Source organism: Saccopteryx bilineata, chromosome 7 (genome assembly GCF_036850765.1).
Source record: "Saccopteryx bilineata isolate mSacBil1 chromosome 7, mSacBil1_pri_phased_curated, whole genome shotgun sequence".
NCBI lineage: Eukaryota > Metazoa > Chordata > Mammalia > Chiroptera > Emballonuridae > Saccopteryx > Saccopteryx bilineata.
In genome coordinates, this window is record NC_089496.1 from 94,411,783 (window position 1) to 94,435,045 (window position 23,263).

Below are 23,263 nucleotides of genomic sequence, written 5' to 3' on the forward strand. Positions count from 1 at the left end.
TCCTTTTGTTCTTCCTATTGTTCTATTACTTGTTTTAGAACCTTCTTATTAAATGTTCTCACCCAACAAACAAACGCACACACACATACACATGTGAGCACAGTGTGTCAACAAGCTTGTGCTCATATAAACTCCGTTTCTGTCAAAGTTCTAGAGCCCTCTGTGGCATGTACCAGGTAGAAATTGAGGTCTTCCAAAGTGAGGGTGTAGCCTTGGGCCCTGAAAGAGTTCACAGTGGTGAAGAAGGCTCTGTGAAAATGATATACTTAAGCCCTGGCTGGTTTGCTCCGTGGTAGAGCATCAGTCCGGTGTGTGGATGTCCCAGGTTTGATTCCTGGCCAGGTCACACAGGAGGAGTACCCATCTGCTTCTCCACCCCTCCCCCTGTCACTTCTCTCTCTTTCTCTCCTTCTCTCTTTCTCTCTCTTAACCTCCCCTCCTGAAGCCATGGCTCGATTGGAGCAAGTTGGCCCCAGGCACTGAGGAGGGCTCCATGGTCTCTGTCTCAAAATGGTCTCTATCTAAAAAATGGCCACTACTGCAATGGAGCAAGGGCCCCATCACCCTCTAGTGGGCTTGCTAGGTGGATCCTGGTTGGGGCGCATGCGGGAGTCTGTCTCTGCTTCTTCTCCTCTCACTAAAAGAAAAATAAAATAAAGAAAAAGGACACACTTGGATCAGAAGTCCTTTGGCAGGAGAGCTTTCAGCAGTGCTTTCTTCTATGAGCCCTTCTGAGTTTGGTCTGGTGTAACTTCCTAAGTGCCGTCTTTTATTGTTAGTCATTGGACATTTAGGAGGCCATGATTACTACACAGAAAGTTCTGGGATGATAATATATTATTATTATTAATTATTATTATTATTATTATTATTTTGCCAAGCACAAGGTTAGGAATTAGAGACACGGGAGAGAACAAAGAGCATAATAATTTGACAGCAAGAAAAGTCACTCGCCAATCCCCACGCAGCGTGACCAGTGTGGCCCAGGAGAGGCGTGGGTGCAGCGCTGAGGGCCCACATGTGAGGGACATCGACATCCAACCTTCACACCTTACCACAGATGGTCTCCTTTATGCGGGGACTCCGCCTGTGACTCTGCATTTATTTCACTTGGCAGGACGCAGAACTGTCAGGCTGTTAAGGTCGAAGGTAGAAATAACTTCACTATTCATTCTACCTCGTACTGGAGACAATGTGCTGTGCTGGGGACAAGGGTGGGGATCCCACAGAAGGTTTCAGAGAGGAGCTGAGGAAAGCTGGGAAGGCTAGTGGGGGCAGTGACAAGGATGAGTCATTGTTACAGAAAGGGGCTCTGGGCATGTGTCAGGGCTAGGGGTCCTCACTGTGAGAAAGTCATACTAGAAATCCAGTTTAAATAAAAAAAAAAATACAAAGTTATCTGTAAGGTCACACCTAGCCATGAAAAACTGAGAAGTGCATTTGTTTCAAACTGTCCAAGTTAAGTTTACAAAGAAAAGTGGCTGGGAGGAAAGAGACAGGGAGAGAGAGGAGGACGAGCAATATCAACGAAAGAGAAGAGAAGCACAAACACAAGTGGGAAGGAGGGAGGTGGGGGGAAGGGAGGAAGAAATTAAAGCAGTTTAGTGCACTTGGGAGAAAATACACAGAATCACAGAATCTCTTCTCCGGGGTATTTTTGGGGGTGGGGTGTACAATACTTACTTAGATATATTCACATGGTATTATATGATTGATTCCAGGCCAAAGAGTCAATTCAAGAGACTGCCTCTGAGACATGTGGGTAGGTTCATTTCACTATTTTTGTTTAAAGATTTTATTTATTAATTTTTAGAGAGGGGGGAGAGAGAGAGAAGGCAGGAAGGAGCAGGAAGCATCAACTCCTATATGTGCCTTGACCAGGCAAGTCTGGGGTTTCAAACCAGCAACCTCAGCGTTCCAGGTCAACACTTTATCTTTGCACCATCACAGGTCGGGCTCATTTTACTATTTATTCACTCTGTAACTTTCTCTTTTTATTGCCCCCAACATTGACTATCATACTTAGACTGTGATAGTAATCCCACAAAGATTAGTAAGGTACAACCCCTGCCTTCTATAGTAGAATAACAAGACAGGTGACAGATTTCCCTGGCTTCTCTATACTCTAGTCATGTAACCTGTCTGTTATACCTCAACCAGGCCACACGCGCTCATACTCCATATCCTTCGCATGTTCTGTTCCATCTGTCTGCAATGCTCTTCTACCAGGAAGATGCACAGAGCTTTCCGTTACTTCCATAAGGACTTGGCTAAAATATCAAATGTCACCTTACCAGAGATTCCTTCTTGGACAGCCTTCTCTCCTTTAATTACCATCTAATCTCTCTACTGTGTTTTATTTTTCTCTCTACAACTTATCACCACCTGACATTATGTATTTGTTTATAACGCCCCCCCTCCCAGTAAAAGGTAAACTATGATAATGAGGCTATTGCAGCTCCCCCGACTACCCATCACTCATGCATGCCTAGAAGAGCTGCACATGTCTAACAATTTTTACTGAATGAATGAATAATGGGTCAGGAGTGAGACAGAGCTGGCTCCAAATTCTAGCCCTGAAGCAATGGCCAAAACATTTCATCCTTGCGAGCCATGTTTTCCTCATAGCTAAAAGGAGGAAAGTGACAAAAGGGTCTACTTCCAAGAGTCATGCAGCTGAAATGTAACCCTTGCAGCATCACTAACAGGAACGTGATGCATGGTATCAGCATCACCGTGGCCCGAGAGCGCACAGGGCAAAGAAAGGGGATGTCTGAGGAAGTGTCACAATCTTTATGATACTGCTGTTTTATTTTTTAAAGCAGGAGTGAGAAGCATTAGGCATTTTCCAAACAGTTGGACATCGCCGCTCGTTCGTGTTATGTGAACGGGCGCCGCTGTGTCCCGAGCGTCCAAGGACCCACTAGAAACCCAGACCTCTGCTCTAGAGCCAATGTGGGGGGATGACAGGTTTCTCTGGTGCATCTCTGTTCTCTCATCCTCAGGATGGGACTTAAGGGCACAGATCTCCACACAGAGGGGAGGACACACAGGTTGCAGCGGGAACTGCACAAACTGGGTACAAAGATCCGTGCCTGAAAGCTACTCAGCTGAGCCTGCGGCCATGCAGTCCCTCGGCTTGTCCATCACTGTGTGCAGAAGCCCATGCTACCTGTTCACGCTTCTCCGGCTGGTTTTCAGCGTTGTCTTTGGGCTACTAAATCAGGAATAGTCGAAACCTCGAGACTTCTGCAGTATGGAAAACGAGGTCAAAATGACATTGCTGGAGAGAAAAGCAAAGCGCCCCTGTCCAAGCTAATCCCTGATGCCTGACCCAAGGACAGGCGGAGAGAGGCGAGAATGCATGTGCCCATGTGGTGGCACATGCCGGGCCGCACAGCCTGAAGCTGAGCGGAAACGCAAACCCCTAACCTCTCCCCTAGAAGCTCTGAATAAACTAACTGATTGAAAATGGAGGTAAACGGAGACTCTGAAATGTGGGGTCTAATAACGTCATTTTGCGTTCTAGCAATGGGACTCTGGAGTGGGGGCGACAACCTTGATATTTTTCAATTTTTATATAAACGCCAAAGTATCCATCTTATCTAGAACATTAACGAGAGTTGGTATCTTTTGCAGGTTCACTGGAGAGGAGATACAAATAGCAAAGAAAAAAAAATTCTTAACTTCATTCCTAACTCAATAAATGCATATTAAAACAATATGAATAATGCCCTCCGTTTTGCTCAGCAGAGGAATTATGTTTAAAGAAATCCTTCATAATGTCCTGGGTGAGCGAGAGCTTGCAGACACACATTCTCATCTTGAGAGAGCGTGCAATGATGCAAGTGTTTCAGAGGGCAATGTGCCGTCATCTAGGGAAACTTAAAATATATATACTTTCAAACCCAGGGTTTTAGTACCTTCTCGTTCAGCAGTGCTTGCTCCTGGTATAAGTGAGAATGCTCACTAACCACATAAGCAATATGTATGGATGTGTGCGTCTGTCAGCACTGTTCGAAACAGCCTAACAGCTATATATCTATTCACAAGATAAGTGACTAGGTCAGAGTTGGCTGCATCGTGGGAATTGGGTAGCAATTCGCCATGATGTGGCTAAATTTACATGTGCTGATACAAAACAATTTTTAACTTGTTGTTGTATTCACTCACACTGCATTTGCCATAATGGCTTTACAACATGTGCATTTATGAGCGTGTGTCTATGTGCAAAAACATACACATTTAGCTGTTTTAGCCCTGGCTGTACTTGAGTGCGACTTACCCTTTACATTGTCGGCGCCCCTGTTGTTGGTATAAAAGTAACCCACGCTTATAGTAACAACTCCAACGAAACGCCCGCTGGCTGATTTCCGGAGGGCAGGGGAGAGCTGAGGGCTACGTCACCTCCCTCCAGCAGCTCAGCGACGCTCGCCCTATCCAGGTATTGATCCGGGTGCCACTTAGTATATAGACATTGGATTGGAGGGCTGGGAGATGGGAAGTAGAAATACTCTCACTCAAGACCAACATTAGTGGGATGATGGTTACATGGAGTTGTGAGTTTCCTTTTATTTTAGCTGGTGAAATTCTCCTTTGAGATTCATTTCAGGAAGAGTTTTGGTTTCACAATTGGGTAAAGGGCAGTGGTTGTTTTCCCTAGTAAAGAGATTAGTTTGGGGGCAAGCTGTTATAAGGTTACTTAGTCATGCCAATAGACCCTCAGGCCAGGAATTGACTCCTGTCCCCTGTCCTACCTGGTGTGGATCATCACCAGTACAGAAACATACAAATCACCAGTTGGGCCTTTCATTTTGGGAAGTGAAAAAGGTCAAACTTGGGACGATGTTTACAGAGGAGCATAAATGTAGAATCATACATCCATGTGTAATTGTCATGTGGAGACTTCTGATAAAAGTTAGGTTCTGGCCTGACCTGTGGTGGCGCAGTGGATAAAGCATCGACCTGGAATGCTGAGGTCACCTGTTCAAAACCCTGGGCTTACCTGGTCAAGGCACATATAGGAGTTGATGCTTCCTGCTCCTCCCTCCCCCTTCTCTCTCTCTCTCTCATTCTCTCTCCTTCTAAAAATTAATAAAAGTAAAAAAAAAGTTTTTTTTTAAATTAAAAAAAAAAGTTAGGTTCTTTTTCTCTAAAATCACACAGACACACACACACACGCACACACACACCATATGGCACAAAAATTCAGGGAGTTAGTGTATTTTTTACACTCATCCATTAGCCCCATAGAATGCTATAGACTCTATGATTAAAACCCTAGGGTGAAAGGCCCTACTTTACAAAAAAACATGACTATACAGTGAGACACACATATATGTATTAAGTCAACGCATTTTAATGTTAATGTTTGTTGACTTAATAAATATATGTGTGTCTCACTGTATAGTCTGAGCTGAGGTTTTGTACAAAGTATCAAAATTAAACAGGACACAATTTTTTACAAAGCTTCAAATCCGACAGTTTGATCACTACTTTCTCTGTAACTGTGTACATGACACACTCATATACAAACCTGCCTATATTAGGTAAATCAGTAAAATGCAGGATCCCTTTTTACTTCTTACATGCTCTGGGCAGCAGTTTTACTGTCCTGGGGACATACAGTGTGTGGGTGTAGACATATTGACACACACACACACACACACACACACACGTGATTTGCAAACATTAAAGCATCTGTTTCCTGGACAAGGACCTATCAGTTTGTCCTCAGTTGAATGTGGGGGCCAACAACAAATGCCACATTCAATAAATATGTTTAAAATTTTCCCGTAAGGACCCCTCTGTGATTGACTGTGATGGAGGTTGCTCTGTTCAGCTTGCCTCCTGAGACAGAGGTAATCTGATAAAGAATCACACCCTTGCCACAACTGTCAACTACAGCACATCCAGGTTTCACAACACCACTGGCAAGAACCATCTCTGCCAGCCATAGACCCTCAGGGCAAAAGCTTCCCAGAGCTTACCTCCCCTCAAATATGGGACTTCAAATGAAACAGACAGTAACTATAAAATGTCATCGACAGAGGTTTTGAAATGAGACTAAAACTGAACTTTGAGGCCCTGGCCGGTTGGCTCAGCGGTAGAGCGTCGGCCTAGCGTGCGGAGGACCCGGGTTCGATTCCCGGCCAGGGCACACGGGAGAAGCGCCCATTTGCTTCTCCACCCCTCCGCCGCGCTTTCCTCTCTGTCTCTCTCTTCCCCTCCCTGCAGCCAAGGCTCCATTGGAGCAAAGATGGCCCAGGCACTGGGGATGGCTCTGTGGCCTCTGCCCCAGGCGCTAGAGTGGCTCTGGTCGCAACATGGCGACGCCCAGGATGGGCAGATTATCGCCCCCTGGTGGGCAGAGCGTCGCCCCTGGTGGGCGTGCCGGGTGGATCCCGGTCGGGCGCATGTGGGAGTCTGTCTGACTGTCTCTCCCGTTTCCAGCTTCAGAAAAAATGAAAAAACAAAACAAAACAAAAAAAAAACACTGAACTTTGAATAACAAACCCAGATAAGCATTTGCAACCTGTCCCATGGGGAGGAGCCAAGTAAGCTAGTGAGGGACTGTTAGTGTGTCAGACGTCTCAGAGCCTTGGCTACACAATTCCTAAACCCATTAAAATCAGACAAAAAAAATCCCTCTTCAAAGTAAAAATGTTTTATATAATTTTTGCATTATCCCCTACAAGATGTATGCCTTAGAATATAAACAATAGGTTCCACATACTTAAATATTTTACTACCATATTTCCCCACGTATAAGATACTCCCATGTATAAGATGCACCATTATTTGGGGGCCCAAATTTTTTTAAAATGTTATTACACAAAGTTATTGAATCAAGTTTTATTCATCATAAAACTCACACAACTCCTCATGATGGTCAAAACTTCCATCCATTAGCTTGTCCTCACCTGTGTCTGATGATGAATCACTGTCTTCATATATTGCCTCACCCTCAGTTCCATCCACGGCATTTGAAATGCCACAGCCACTGTGTAAGACGCATCCGCTTTTTAGACCCCAAATTTTTCAAAAAAGGGTGCGTCTTATACATGGGGAAATAGACAAATAATAATAAAGAGAGAAGAGGGATTTCAGTGAGGGAGGGGGGAAAGGGAAAATGTACAGATATGGGAATTCTAGGGGCAACTGATCAACCGGAAGCCTAAATTTGAAATATACTCCCAGCTTCATTGGCTGGCACCTTGCGACTTACCCTGAGCTCTCTCTGCTCTTTCTTTCTTTCTTTTTTTTTTTTTTTTTCATTTTTCTGAAGCTGGAAACAGGGAGAGACAGTCAGACAGACTCCCACATGCGCCCGACCGGGATCCACCCAGCACGCCCACCATGGGGCGATGCTCTGCCCATCCTGGGCGTCGCCATGTTGCGACCAGAGCCACTCTAGTGCCTGAGGCAGAGGCCACAGAGCCATCCCCAGCGCCCGGGCCATCTTTGCTCCAATGGAGCCTTGGCTGCAGGGAGGGGAAGAGAGAGACAGAGAGGAAGGAGAGGGGGAGGGGTGGAGAAGCAAATGGGCGCTTCTCCTGTGTGCCCTGGCCAGGAATTGAACCCGTCTCTCTGTTCTTTCATTCTCTCCTCCTCCTCCTCCTCTCTGTTTCTTTTACTTGGAGCCACATTACTATGTTGGAGAGAGAAATATAGAGAAAGAGAGAGAGAGAGAAGGAGGGAGGGAGGAGGACATGATACCGAGAAACATCTTTTTTTATATACCCAGGTCAGGCATTATGCTAAGATCCTTTACTTCAATTGGTAGGTAATTTTTTTCTTCTGTTTTGTTTTGACAGGGATAACTTTTCAAATTAAATCCTTTTATTGAATTTTCACTCTTGGGTAGTTTCTGAAGATGCTGCCTTTGCAAAAAAAGTAAAATATAAATAAAATTAGAACTGATATATTTCATGCCTTGTGTAAGCTGAGCCCGAGATGACAGTTTGGCATTATCAACCTCCATGCCTGCAGGGAACAGAGGAATAATGTTGGGTGAAAAAATAAAGTGCAGATCAGGAAAAGTGATGGCCTTGTTCTCAGGATATGGGGTGATGTGCATTACAACCCACAAGCCAGAGAGCAGCAGCGGTCCCCAAAGCTCAGAAACAGAAGCGATCTGGGGTGCTACCAATTCCAACCAATGCTTTCCAAATAAGGGGTGTGGTCATGGGAGACAAACCCTACAGCTCTTTCATTAGTATTCTTTCTTTTTTTTTTTTTTCTTTTGTATTTTTCTGAAGTTGGAAACGGGGAGGCAGTCAGACAGACTCCCGCATGCGCCTGACCAGGATCCACCCAGCATGCCCACCAGGGGGCGATGCTCTGCCCAGCTGGGGCGTTGCTCTGTTGCAACCAGAGCCATTCTAGTGCCTGAGGCAGAGGCCACAGAGCCATCCTCAGCGCCTGGGCCAACTTTTTGCTTCGATGGAGCTTTGACTGTGGGAGGGAAAGAGAGAGACAGAGAGGAAGGAGAGGGGGAGGGGTGGAGAAGCAGATGGGCGCTTCTCCTGTGTGCCCTGGCTGGGAATCGAACCCAGGACTCCTGCATGCCAGGCTGACGCTCTACTACTGAGCCAACCGGCCAGGGCCTCTTTCATTAGTTTTTATTATGGGATGTTCTGCAGGCCAGCATCGTCCACTTGACTTGGGAGCTTGTTAGGAATGCAGACCCAGGGGCTCCTCCTGAATCAGAATTTACATTTTAACCAGGTCCCTAGGTGGGTCATATGCATGTTTGAGATGGAATGCTGAAAAATTTTAGACCACCTGGTAAGTGAGGTTAGGTTGCCAGCTGGTAACCCTGACGCTCCGTCAGCTATGCATGCGTTCATTGAATAAATATGTTATGAAGCTCATATTTGGCATGTGCTGGAGGCAGACTATTGCACACAGGTACGCATGGCCCCAGTACCCACAGCACATACTAGGGGCGACAAAGCATAGTGATCAAATAATCGTGTCAAAGGAATGTGCAACTTCAAACCGAGATGAGCACAACAGAGAAAAACACAGAGCTGGATGAAAGCAAATGAATTCAGAAACTGGTTTAGATTGGGAGTCCAAGACAGATTTCACCTATGAAATGACACTTTCCTGGAGTTTGTTCTTCTAGTTCTGCACTTTTATTGAATGCTCTCTTCGGGGAAAGCTGGATGAAAAGTAGAGGAGAACTCCACTATTTCTTGCAATGTTTACGTGAGTCTAAAATTATTTCAAAATTAAAAGTAAAAAAAAAATAGAAATGAGATCTGAACCACTCACACTGATGAATGCACACTGAACTCATCAGGGAAGAGAGATGCAGGAAGAGGAGAGCACTCCAGGGAGAGGAAGCAGCAGTCATCTGAGCTTTCTGCTGAGACCTAGAACCCTGCATGTTCCAAGAACTGAAAGCAAAGTCAAAGGCCTGCAGGCAAGGAGTGAGGACGGACGAGTGCACGAGGCCGAGGAAATGCGCAGGCGCCAGCTTACGCTGCAGCCATTGGTCAAGGTGAGAACAAGGTCCTTTCTCGCCAGAGCCATGGGAAATAAATCAAAGCTCCCAACAGATGGCACGGTGGCTTCTACGCTAGGAAAGGACTGCTCTGGCTATCGTGAAGTGAGATGGGAACCGTGGGAGCCAAGATAACATAATGAGCTCCAGGTAAAGGGAGGCATTGCCACCACTGTGAGGAAGTAGCAAAGAAGCTCTGCTCTTGCTCTCACCCCGTGGCGGGTCCTGTGCAGGGGCACAGACGTGGCACGCCGCAGCCCTGCCTGAGTTTCTACAGGAGGAAGGTGATGGTCACCTTGGACCCTGATCCCTCCTTCCACTGATTCTGCCAAAGATTACAGTCATTCTCCAAACAGGAAGCAAAACATATAGAGATGAAGACTTTCATGGTGTGTGCATAGTAGCGGAGTACGTGTGATTTCTGGAGTCTGGGCTGCAGGGGTGACTGGTGACCTTCTCTGAGCTGTCAGCTGGTCAAGTAAAGGTATTGCTGCCTTTGCGTTCAGAGGAGCTGGGGACAAACAGCCAGGCGTAGGTGCCAGTGCTGAGCAAGCTTTTGAATTGTGAGAAATATCCTTGAAACAGAATGTCTGCATAATTGGATTATCTCTCTGGCTCAGTACTGGACAACCTCTAACAGCCTCATTGCTCCAGTAACTGGACAGTTCATTCTCTTTCTCTCCTCTACGTTTGGGATCACTTTCTTGCCCCGTCTCTTCTGTCCTTGTCCCTTTTTCTTCTAAACACTTTCTCTTTTGCCTTCTTCCTTTTCATCTTTAGTGCCCAATCTCAGGTCTAGTGGTACCTTATTAACTCTAAGACCAGAAAGGAGATTGTCTAGACCAAAGAAGGAGAAGGAAACTTATATTGTTGTTGTTTAAATATGCTACTTAAACTTTCATGACTTGGTTTCTTCATCTGTAAAATGGAAATATCAACCTACAAATTGTGAGGATTTTTTGCGATCAAGTATATAAAGTATTTAGCATAATTCTTGGTCCAGGGTAAGTGTTCAGTAAATGTTATTCGCTATAGGACACATTGTTGCTACCTTATTTAATTTACAGTGAAGAAACCGAGGCATAAATAGTTTAAGTAGATTTTTCGAGGTCACACAGCGAACATACTTCTGATTTTTTCAGACAGGAGTTTAAGTTCTGGCTTTGCACCTTGCTTTCCTCTATACCATGTACCTAAAGCCACAGTCTCTATCTGAAGTGTAGTCCTTCACTGCATACAGCCTACCTAGGGCTGTCTGAACACCAAAGGTGAACAACTGACCCAGCAGCAGACTTCCCCCTCCCCCACTGCTTATCCTGGGGACACAGGCTGATTCTCCTCTCACGTGTGCTTTCTAGGTGCTACGTGTTATCTCCAAACAAGGCAGTGACAGAGCGGCACTGCCTGGATGACATCTGATGAAACAAGGAAACTGGGAAACAGATCAAAAGAAACCAGCAGCAGCAACAACAACAACAAAACACAGTAGAAATAAGGAATTTTGAATTTCCTCATTGTCTGGAAAGAAAAACCCCTTGATTGAATGTGAAGTGTCGAATATTATTAGGACAATTCTGAATCACTAAGAACAAGTCATTGTGCCCAAATGACTTGCATTATTGCCAGTGGTTTTCCTGAACACAGATGTGGTTCACAAGATTGATAAAACTAATGTCACTGTGAACATCGTGGAAAACTCGATTTACTTACGACCATCCACTGTTCTGGCCTCAAGATGCACAAGATCTGGCTCCTTGTTTGATCCCATCACAGACCTAAAAAAGGTGACAAAACATGAAAAGAACATCAAATTGAGTGACTTCACACGTGCCTTCAGGAAAGAGAGGGGAGCCCACAGACTATTAATGTCCCCAAGATTCTAAAACCATCATCCTGGGAATACATCTACTGTATTTGTTTATAAAGCCTGATAGTACAATTTCCACTTCACGTAATATCAATAAGGAAAACTTTATTTGGTGGAGGCCAGACTCGACTCTGGCAAACATATGGTGTGTTATTAACTCAGACTTTCAGATAAGTCCTACTCATGCACATGTTGTCCTGCAACAATCTCACTGATGATACAGTTAGTAAACCTGCATGACTCAGCAAGTGGATGCCAGGCAAGTTGTTTTAGTTGGGTGACCCAAGCAGTGATTACATAGCCAACTGATCTAATTAATTCTTTCCTCTGAAACTTGAAGAGCTGACACTGCTGCCCTATGAACTATGAAAATAAACCATGTGACCCACGGTTTATTTGCATACTGTGGCCAGGAGAGCAAAGAATGACCATTCTCTGTACGGTTGAACCAATCTTAGCGAAAAACACAGATGTGCCTCTATGGTATGTGCTTAAAACTGTGTGTGTAAATAAAATAAAAGTCTATTTAAAATGTCTTGGAGGTACATATGATGATGTAGTATCATCTTACAGAGAGCCATATGAAATAGAAAATAATTATTCTGTTGCATAAATCACTGGGCGATCATACCACAGTGTGTCCGTAAAGTCATGGTGCACTTTTGACCAGTCACAGGAAAGCAACAAAAGACAATAGAAATGTGAAATCTGCACCAAATAAAAGGAATACCCTCCCAGTTTCTGTAGGATGATGTGGCAGCATGTGCACATGTGCAGATGATGACGTAACACCGTGTATACAGCGGAACAGCCCACGGCCATGTCATTCGAGATGTGGACGGTACAGAGGAAAGTTCAGTGTGTTCTGTGGCTCGCTAAATTTGAATCCGTGACCAAAGTGCAACGTAAATATCGGCACGTTTATAACGAAGCGCCACCACATAGGAATAACATTACTTGGTGGGATAAGCAGTTGAAGGAAACCGGCAGTTTGGTGGAGAAACCCCGTTCTGGTAGGCCATCAGTCAGTGATGAGTCTGTAGAGGCTATACGGGATAGCTACCTAAGGAGCCCTAAAAAGTCTGTGTGTGAGCCCACATCGAACAGCACTGAATAGGTATGAAACTGGGAGAGTTTTCCTTTTATTTGGTGCAGATTTCACATTTCCATCACTTTTGTTGCTTTCCTGTGACCAGTCAAAAGTGCACCATGACTTTACGGACACACTGTATATCTCTAAGACTTCTCTATGGACAGATTAATTAAACTTGGGACAGTCTATAATTTGTTTTCATCAGGATCTGCAGAAGTTTCATTTAATTTGTTTTATTTCTACATGGAAATAGTCACATGCCTCCAAATGGGTGCCTCTGCCTGCCCTGAGCCCAGACATCAAAACTGTGTGAGAAAATACAGATGTTCAAAAGACTTCTCACACTTAGTGTGTCGGGACTCTGGGTAGTGCCCAAAGCCTTACCTCACGGGTCACACTTGGCCTCTGCTGTCCCATCTCCTGGCACACCGCAGGATTGGTGATTTCCCAGAAGTGCCCACTGCTTCCCAGACCTCTCTAAGACTCAGGGAGTATCTGTCTTCAGTGTGAGATGTTCTTCTCCAGTTTCCCCTAATTGTTTTTGACTCTTACTTTAAGATACATCTGAAAAGTCACTTCCTCCACTGAATATTTACCAGTTACACCAGGAAAATTATTCTCCTCCTACCAACAATATTTATTGTTACATAAATCCTGTAACAGTTCATTATAATAATTTGTCTTTCCTAGATAAAAGTCGCTTTATCCCCAACAGGCATGTGCACGTGCACACACGTGCACACTCACACACACACCACAAATGAATGAAGGGATGAGGAAAGGAAGGGAAGAAGCAGAGAAAGAAGCAAGAGAGGGATATCGCTATATTTATTAAACATAAACATATTTACTAATAAGATATTATACTTCTGTTTGTCAATTATATCTCAATAATGCTCAGAAATTATAGTAAATCAAAGATAAACAGCTTAAACATAATGTTTAATCCAAAATATTATCTTGATTTTGGTTTCAGAGTGAGTTCTCAAGAATGACCAGGCAGTGGTGCAGTGAATAGAGCATTGGACTGGGATGCAGAGGACCCAGGTTCAAAACCCTGAGGTTGCAGGCTTGAGCATGGGCTCACCAGCTTGAGTGCAGGGTTGCTAATTTCAGCATGGGATCATAGACAAGGCCCCATGGTTGCTGATTTAAAGCCCAAGGTCGCTGGCTCGAGCAAGGGGTCACTTGCTCTGCTGTAGCCCCCCTGGTCAAGGCACATATGAGAAAGCAATCAATGAACAACTAAGGAGATGCAACGAAGAATTGATGCTTCTCATCTCCCTTCTTGCCTGTCTGTCCTTATCTGTTCTTCTCTCTGTCACACACACACACACACACACACACACACACACACCACACGCGCGCGTGCGCACAAACACACAAGATAATGGCTTCCAGTATCTCTAGCCAGTACATTTGTCTTCTGCTAATAAGCATGAAGTCTTGGGCGCCTCTGCTTTGTGCTCCTAGGTGGCCCTGTACACACTACCTGTCACAGTACATAACGGTCTGCTGGATCTCTCTGCATAAATTCTTATTTCTCTGAACTCCGAAAAGGCAGGTGCTCCTTGTTATCAGCAAGTTGTCTGTGCTTACCAGAGCATGGAGAATAAGGTTTCCTTCATAAATACAGAGATAACATTTTTACACCAGTCAGTATTTACTATGCATCTGATATATTGGGTTCATCTTCTGGAACTCATAAAGAACCTCTCCATAAAGAGGAGAGGAAAAATTCAATGATATAAAAAAAAACAATAGGGTGGCTGTATCTTATGTATCTTTATATTGTCTTTAAGTCTAAGTGAGAGGATGGATTCCCTTCCTGAACTGAACTTGACAGAAGGGAAGAGAAGTCTTCAGGCCTTTGCACATACTTGTGTCTGTGTCTAGAAAGCCCTCTTACCCTCTTCTGCCTTGTTAACACTTACAGTCTGCAGCAACTCAGCTGCAGCTGAGTGAAGTTGAAAATAGACTTCCCAGTAGGGGTGCCACTTAAGCTAAGCTGGTTCACTTCTGACACTTTGAGAACCAAGAGCATATATTTGCATAGCATAAATGAGGCCAGGTTTCAACTTGTGACTCATTTGTCTGTCCCTCTTATTCAAGGACAAGCTCAAACTTTTCTGAACCTACATGCAGGCACTAAGTCCACCATGGGTATATATTCAACGAATGTTTACTAATTTTGGGGGGGATAAAAGAGAGAGCACAACCAGTCATATCAGCATTAATCAACTTATCTGTATGTGTGACATTTGGCAAGTTATTTAACATTTCTGTACTTGGATATTTTTCTTATGTATAAAAATAAAGCTAAATAAGTTTTCCTAGATTATACATCCTTAAAGCACTTAGCAGATTTCTGGCACATAGCAAGGGCTCAGAAATGCATCTCATTTCTTCCTTCTCTTCTTTCCTTTCTTATTTCAGGAGATAGATGGAGAATATTAATACTCATCTCAAAATTAAAATTAATGTTGGTAATAAAAGCTTCTTGGGATATCATGGGTACACCATTAGCAGAAATGATTAATCATCATAAATCAATAGACAAAAAAAGTCAACAGCCAAGTACATGAATAAATAAAACAATTTATTCAGTGAAACATCTCAATGCCCTATTATGTGATAGGAACATGGGCTACAGATTCCCTGCCCCTGGGAGCTTTAAAGCTAGGGAAGAGGCATCCAATGAGGCTCTAATATTCAAGGTGCTCTCTGAAGACATAGGATTGCTGTCCTTCCACCTGCAGATAGAGAGCTGAGAGAGAAGGGAGGTATAGGAGGCCTGTAGAGTAAATGGACTGAACCTTCAAAAATATGCAATAATTACGAAGATCAAGAGATAGACGGAGTTGGAGAGCATTCTATTTAGAGATAAATAGCAGGAAAAAAAGCCTAGGTCAGGCCCTGGCCGGTTGGCTCAGTGGTAGAGCATCGGCCAGTGTATGGAAGTCCTGAGTTCGATTCCTGGCCAGGGCACACAGGAGAAGCACCCATTTGTTTCTTCCTCCTTCCCCCTCTCCTTCCTCTCTATTTCTCTCTTGACCTCCTGTAGCCAAGGCTCCATTGGAGCAAAGGTGGCCCAGGCACTGAATATGGCTCAGGTGCTAGAATCACTCTGGTTGCAACAAAGCAATGGCCCAGATGGGCATAGCATCGCCCCCTGGTGGACATGCTGGGTGGATCTCGGTCGGGCACATGCGGGAGTCTGTCTTTCTGCCTCCCTGCTTCTTACTTCAAGGGATAAATAAATAAATAAATAAATGTTCTAGGTGAGAGAAAGAATGACCCATACAGGCATCGACCAGTAAGTCAGTAGGGTGGATCTAATGTTTTCAAAGTAGAGCAGTAGAAGATAAAAGAGTTAGGCAGAGGCACTGTGGGCATCACATTAAGGTTTTGTATTTGATGCTAAAAGCCATGGGATGCCACTGAAGAAAGGTAAGTGTGGAAGCTTATAAACAGCTGAAAAGAAGAAGTGGGCTCCCCCCATCAATGTGTAGACCTCCCTGTCCAGCCAAGGTGCAAGGTGAAGGCCCTCAGGTCACGCTAGATACAGCTCTACTGATGAAAACAAGGCCAAGCCAGCCTCCGGCATCTACACTTCCAGGACCTTCAGGTGGAGTTCACCCACTTAGGAGCCATTTTTGAATAAGATTTTAAGATTACAAAGTCAAGAATGCAAATACCGCCCCCCATACAGTCCATGGTGATGTTAGCAACACACATCAGCCTTCTGAAATACGATCAACCAAATGCAGTCTTTGTAGATGCTTTCTGCAGAGAAATTCAGAAATGTCACTAGTTTATCATTCTCCTGACATTTTTCTCTGAGTCTATAGCAGTTTAATATAGTGCTCAATAACTTCTGGGGAGCCACAAAATGTCCTGATATAGATAACTGCAGAGCGAGTATTAAAAATAAACATGGCGACGGGAGAGCAACTGCTACTCGGAGTTAGATCAGCAGGAAATGGCACAGGGAGGAATGAGGGGGCTTCTGCAGGGGACTGAAGGCTGGGGCACTGCAGACACCTGCCTTCCCCCCATTCTGTTTTATGGGGAACATTTCTCTTCATAAACAAAGCCCACAGAAGCAAGTGGTCCTGTCTGCCACAGAAGGAAGAAACAAAGTGGCAACAGCTATTAGAGGCTGGGTACCCTGATCTCCTCTTCTACAGTCAAGGGTTTCCCCTTCTCCTGTCACCAGGTAGGCTCTCAAGACAGACGTCATCAGGAAAGCCCTGGCTAATGCTGCAACTTTTTTTTTCTTTTTTTTTTTTTTTTTACAGGGACAGAGAGAGAGAGAAAGAAAGAGTCAGAGAGAGGGATAGATAGAAACAGACAGACAGGAACAGAGAGAGATGAGAAGAATCAATCATCAGTTTTTCGTTGCGACACCTTAGTTGTTCATTGATTGCTTTCTCATATGTGCCTTGACCACGGGCCTTCAGCAAACCGAGTAACCCCTTGCTCGAGCCAGTGACCTTGAGTCCAAGCTGGTGAGCTTTTGCTCAAACCAGATGAGCCCGTGCTCAAGCTGGCGACCTCGGGGTCTCAAACCTGGATCTTTCCGCATCCCAGGCCAAGGCTCTATTCACTGCACCACCACCTGGTCAGGCGCAACTTTCTTTGTTAAGCAAAGTAGCTTACTTAGCCTGAGGTCTCATCTGCTGCCCATCTCTGGGAAATGGGCTTGAAACCATAAAACCCAGCCAGAAGGTGTCATTTTAACCTCCAACTTAAGACTAAGAAGCTATCTTTCTTTCTTTCTTCTCATCTGCATACTGTCCCATTGGTTTGCCAGAAATAAAGATAGCTATCACAAATGACAGACAAATAAAAAAGATGCTTGGTTTCTTGACTGCGTACAGTGGCTACTGAGAATCAGCATAGCCAACAACTTTAAGCCCATCAAACTCTACATTTTGTCACCATTCATTCCCCCAACCCAAAGCCTCACTGTTAATTATATGAAGTGTGCAAAAAAAAGTACAAGAGAAGAGAGAGCGCATGTACACAAAGCAAGGAATGGGTGTCTGACCCAGAATGAAGGAATGCATAAAGCTAGAGAGGTGAGGACGCTGCTGCACAAAGTGCTTGATAAAAAGAAAGCTGGAAGTTCAAAGAGTGATGCTTTGAAACTAGCAACACGTGTCTCCAGATATCAAAGTGGCCAGATCTAAATTGGTCAAGAAAAACCATTCAGCGGCCATGTTTCCCTCCTCTTCGCAACTTCCCCTCTTCTAAAGTTATGGTTTGGCTTCTTACACCACTGTCTGCATTTCCTGTTTCCTTCTTATTTCCCCACTTGGAGGGTTCCTGCCCTTGTTTGTCTTTGTTTTTGCCTAAATACAGACGAGGAATGAGATAGACACAGGGGCGCATGACCAGATCACCATCCTGATCCCCAAACGGAAATAACAGGGCCACCGATGAGATACAGAGAAATATGTTTAACATCTTCAAAGGGCTTGGGATCGGGGTGAATAGGAGCTCACAATATTCTTTTTTTTTTTGTATTTTTCTGAAGCTGGAAACGGGGAGAGACAGACAGACTCCCACATGCGCCCGACCAGGATCCACCCGGCACACCCACCAGGGGCAACGCTCTGCCCACCAGGGGGCGATGCTCTGCCCCTCCAGGGCGTCGCTCGGCCACGACCAGAGCCGCTCTAGCGCCTGGGGCAGAGGCCAAGGAGCCATCCCCAGTGCCCGGGCCATCTTTGCTCCAATGGAGCCTTGGCTGCAGGAGGGGAAGAGAGAGACAGAGAGGAAGGAGGGGGTGGGGTGGAGAAGCAAATGGGTGCTTCTCCTATGTGCCCTGGCCGGGAATCAAACCCGGGTCCCCCGCACGCCAGGCCAATGCTCTACCGCTGAGCCAACTGGCCAGGGCCACACAATATTCTTTGAATAAGGTTTCTTTTTATATTTTTAAACTTTAGTTGATATCCTATCCTATGTATTTTTAACAACTTGTTAATTTTATTCAATAATTTATCTTGGAGACTGTGCCTTGACAGAACATAAAATTAATGAGCAAGATCTGTAACTACTCTATTGCAATCTATTAAATGAAAATACCCTATTTATCAAAATATTATTTATTTTTGAACCAAAAACAACAACAAAAAAGCACACATAGACAAACAAATCCTACTGGAGATACTCATTCAAAATTTATCATGGTAGACACCTCTGGGAGGCTTTGGAATTGGGCGTGATAGTCAAAGGGACCATTATCCTCATTAGTAATATTAAAACCTTTTACAAGGATGATATATGCATGCATTGCTCTCACTATTAATAAAGCTGTACTATTAATAAAAACCAGACTATTTCTTCAGTTTGGAAAACAAAGTGTAAGAGGAGATGTCGTGAATGTGTGCACATCACAAAGGGATAAAGAGATGTGTAAAACTTATTTGAGCAGAAGATCTGGAATATTCTCAAATCTCAGAACACTTACAACCTTGACACCATTTTCCTAAGAGTTCTAGGAAAGTTAGGCTGTTAGAGTTGTGGCAGTGAAAAATAGCCAAGGACACCAGGTGGTATGTGTCCCTGTTGATCTTAAATTCAAAGTGAGAAGAGACAGGTGTGGTGGTCTTGCTGGGGACGAGAGGGGTCACATTAACAGAGGACAAGGAGTGGAGAGAATCTTCCCACTTCCCCTTTCTTCGCTCTACTCTGGACCAAGAACTCCAGCATAGAGGTAAGACAAACATGAGCGCCAAAAAATTGGAACCTAAGCATTTTACTGTTGGAAACTATCTGACCCAGAGAAATTCTAATGTAGGAAAGAATTTCAAGGATGTCAATCTCTAAATTGTTTGTTTGAACACATCAAGAGAGGGAAGAAAAATTAGCACATGCCCCATACATAATGTTAGTTGTAAGTTGTAGAAATGCACTAGAGTGCATATAGATTCACTTTAGAAGATATACACAAAATAGAAACTAAAATAGAACCCCCCCCCCCAAAAGTCAGAAATTGTAAAATTTTTTCCCCACATTTCAATGAATCATCTTGTACAACCCTTGGGGTTCTAATGCGGGTAACTCACCATCGAGACTATTGTTCTAGATTTAAGATTCCTGGGGCATCCTTCACACTCAACATCAGCAGGGGAGATAATTAAACATCAATGACATTTTTTTTTTTTTTTGTATTTTTCTGAAGCTGGAAATGGGGAGAGACAGTCAGACAGACTCCCACATGCGCCCGACCGGGATCCATCCGGCATGCCCCGCCCACCAGGGGCAACGCTCTGCCCACCAGGGGGCGGTACTCTGCCCCTCCGGGGCGTCGCTCTGCCGTGACCAGAGCCACTCTAGCACCTGGGGCAGAGGCCAAGGAGCCATCCCCAGCGCCTGGGCCATCTTTGCTTCAATGGAGCCTTGGCTATAGGAGGGGAAAGAGAGAGACAGAGAGGAAAGAGGGGTGGGGGTGGAGAAGCAAATGGGCGCTTCTCCTATGTGCCCTGGCCGGGAATCGAACCCAGGTTCCCTGCACGCCAGGCCGACGCTCTACCGCTGAGCCAACCGGCCAGGGCTCAATGACATTTTTTAATGAAGGAAATCAATGAATATTTACTGAACACTGACAATGTGCCAGTGATAGTTCTAGGTGCTGAGGGTTTAGCAGAGAATAAAACAACACAATCTCCCCCCCCCCCCATTTCAATAGAGAACATAGGGTGTTTATAAATATAAATATATACTATATCAGATGGTGACATTTCTTGAAAGTTGTGTACAAAAAAAATATTTATATGTGTGAACTATAAGGGGCTTTAACTATATAAAAAAATTGTCATTTTTATATGGTGATCTGTGGGCCTGGGGACATATTTTAAGTGTGGGATTGATGTCATATAGGCCAGGGGAGGCTGTGTCCTTATTGGTGACTTGTTCATCAACTGTCAAAAAGCTGAATTAGGATACATACCATGTGCCTAGAAAATTCACACATGACACAAATTCAGGGAAAAATAATGGTGTGATAAGAGAAACTCAGTGTTAGCTCTGCAAACAATTTACCTACCCAAGGACATACAGTTAATAAATGATACAATCTGACAGGAACCTAGGCTTTGCCATTTCTCAACAGCTCCATGCACCATCTGTAAAAAGGATGATGACAATAATACTTAAAAGTAATATTGTTGTGAAGAGTAAAGATGAACAGTATGAGATAAGGCTTCCTTTAGAGATGATGTGTGCTAGAGATGAACCAGTCCTAACCCCCTCATGTCACAATGAAAGAAATCAAAACTTGAGGAGATCAAATGCCTTGCCCAAGGTCAAGCTTGGAATACTAATCCAGGTTCTGGACTCACTCCAGTGGTCCTTCTCATGAAACAAACAAACAAACAAACAAAAAACCCAAATCTCTAATTCCTTTTCTTTTTACCTCCTTGTATCTCAGGGAAGACAGTGTTAACTCAGAAGTCAATGAGTGTGTCTTACAGTAAAAAGATGGGATAAATAATGGGAAAACTTCAGACCTTTAGACTTTCTGCAAGGATATGTGTTGACATGGTGTGAAGGTTTGTGTCTCCCTGAAGTTCAAATGTTCAAACCTAACCTCCGAGGCGATGGTTTTAGGAAGTGGGGGCCTTTGGAATGATTAGGTTATACAGATGGGACCCCGATTAATGGAATTAGTGCCTTTATAAGCAAGGCCAGAGAAATCCTTTATCCCTTCTACTATGTGAGAACAAAAGGAGAGGACAGGTCTCTGGAACTCCAAAAAGGGCCTTCATTAGAACCCTACTGCACTGGTACTCTGATCTCAGACTCCCAGCCGCCAGAATGTGAGGGAGAAATTTCTGGCATTTATCTGCTGCCTGGTCTGTAGTCCTTTGCTATAGTATCCTGAACAGATTGAGATGTGTATTGGTGACCAGCGCAGCCTAAACCTAGGAACGTCTGAGGAGAGTTCCATGTCCATCCTAGTGATTGGAAACAGACTGGATGTTAAGTTTAGTTGAGACCCTCACATATCAGGGCTTCTAAGATTGAAGGTGGATCCCTTTGTAACTACTTGTAAAACGACTAATAAATCCTGAGTCACCTCAGACACACAGTGTGAGTCTCTACAATGGACTGCCAGGTCCTCCAAGAAGGCTGGTTTAACCCTCTTCCATACTTTCCCAGCCTATGATAACACAGGACATGTTTACCTGTTGGGTTTTGGTACTTCTGAATAAATACCCCGACAGTCCATTGCCTACAAACTCTTCAACAGACAAGGGAAAGTGACTCAGCCAGTCAAGCCCGGAGGGCAGAAAGGACTGACCGGGCAGATACACAGGAAGTTAAAGCCATCTTCATAGCACAGACAACAGTTCCTGGGCTGTCCAAAGGCAGCTGGTCTCCTTCATACTTTGCTTATTTTAAAAGCATTTGTGGAATTCTATTTCTTTTTCTTTTTTACATTGATTCAGGAGGTGGGGTGGAGAGAAAGAGAGAAGCATCAACTCATTGTTCCTTTTAGTTGTGCACTCATTGGCTGTGCCCCGGCTGGGGATCAAACCCCGAGACCTTATTGTTCTGGGGTGATGTTCCCCCCACTGAGGCCCCTAGCCAGGGCCCATTGGTGGAGTTCTGAGTACAGATTTGAAGGGGTCTGAAATGGGAAACACAGAGATAATACACTGTGAAAATACTCTGAAAACAATGCCAGTTTGCCTTTGAACTCTTCTTAACTGCTTGGTCAAGAAAACCAATATGATAATGAAAACAAAAAAATACCCCTTTTAATTTATCTTTTCTAAAGAAATTATACTCTACTACGGCCTGACCTGTGGTGGCGCAGTGGATAGAGTGCCGACCTGGAACGCTGAGATAGTCAGTTAGAAATGTCAGGCTTGCCCTATTAAGGCACAGATAAGAAGCAATGACAACAAGTTGCTGCTTCCTGTTCCTCCTCCCTCCCTGTCTCTCCCTCTCTTTCTCTCAAATCAATAAATTAAAAAAAAAAAAAGAAATTATACTCTACTATGGATATAAATTCCTAACATTGGAGTTGAAAACAGCTCAGAATGATAGAAAAGAGAGAGGAAAGGCAGGAGGAGAGGGGTGTGTTTAGAAAGGAGGGCAAACGGGGGAGGAGAAAGGTCAGGGCAGGTGGAAGAAGGAACGTAAATGACGATGGGGAAGAAAAGAGAGGGAGAAAAAGGTAGATGAGAGGGCTTGAGTTATGATGAGGATGACAAAGCAGAGAGGATGAAGGGGAGGGAGGAGAAGGAGGGGAGGGGAAGGAAAGGAGGGAGAGAAAGGAGAGGAGGGAGGAGACTGAGCCGAGGGGCTGAGGAAGGGGAGGGGCTAAGGAATGGGACGGGCCAGGGGAGGGGAGGGAGGAGCAAAAGGAGGAGGAGGGAAGAGCTCCCATCTCTGTGGCTATTCTGCAGTTGTCACAGTGCCTTCCTGCAGGTTGTCTTCCAACAATCCCCACACTGGGAAATATGCTTGACTGCTTTATTATTATTATAATTGGTATAATTTATGTGTAGAACACTATTTTTAAAAAATTGAATACTAAAAGCAATATATGTTCATTTAAAATATAATGGAAAGTGTATCAAAGTTTTTTTTTTAAAAAAAACATCACCCTAACCTTCCATCTAGAAATAACCACTTTTCACGCTTTGTTGTTGATCCTTCAGTACTTTTTCTATATTTGTGTAGGCATTCCTTTTTTTAAAAAAATAATTTTGCATCATAGCATTAACATAACATGGCATATTGCTCTTATCTAGACATGATACTGCAG

General features: G+C 44.2%; 1 protein-coding gene across 6 annotated transcripts in view; it reads right to left on the bottom strand.

The window, feature by feature from the left end:
• SORCS1 (sortilin related VPS10 domain containing receptor 1) overlaps positions 1 to 23,263 on the bottom strand; it is a 572,181-nt gene that overhangs the window by 131,480 nt on the left and 417,438 nt on the right. For all 6 annotated transcript variants that reach the window (XM_066238956.1, XM_066238954.1, XM_066238951.1 and 3 more), the window contains exon 6: positions 11,225 to 11,289. In XM_066238956.1, the coding sequence (XP_066095053.1) occupies positions 11,225 to 11,289 (65 nt within the window). The remainder of the gene's footprint in view (positions 1 to 11,224; positions 11,290 to 23,263) is intronic.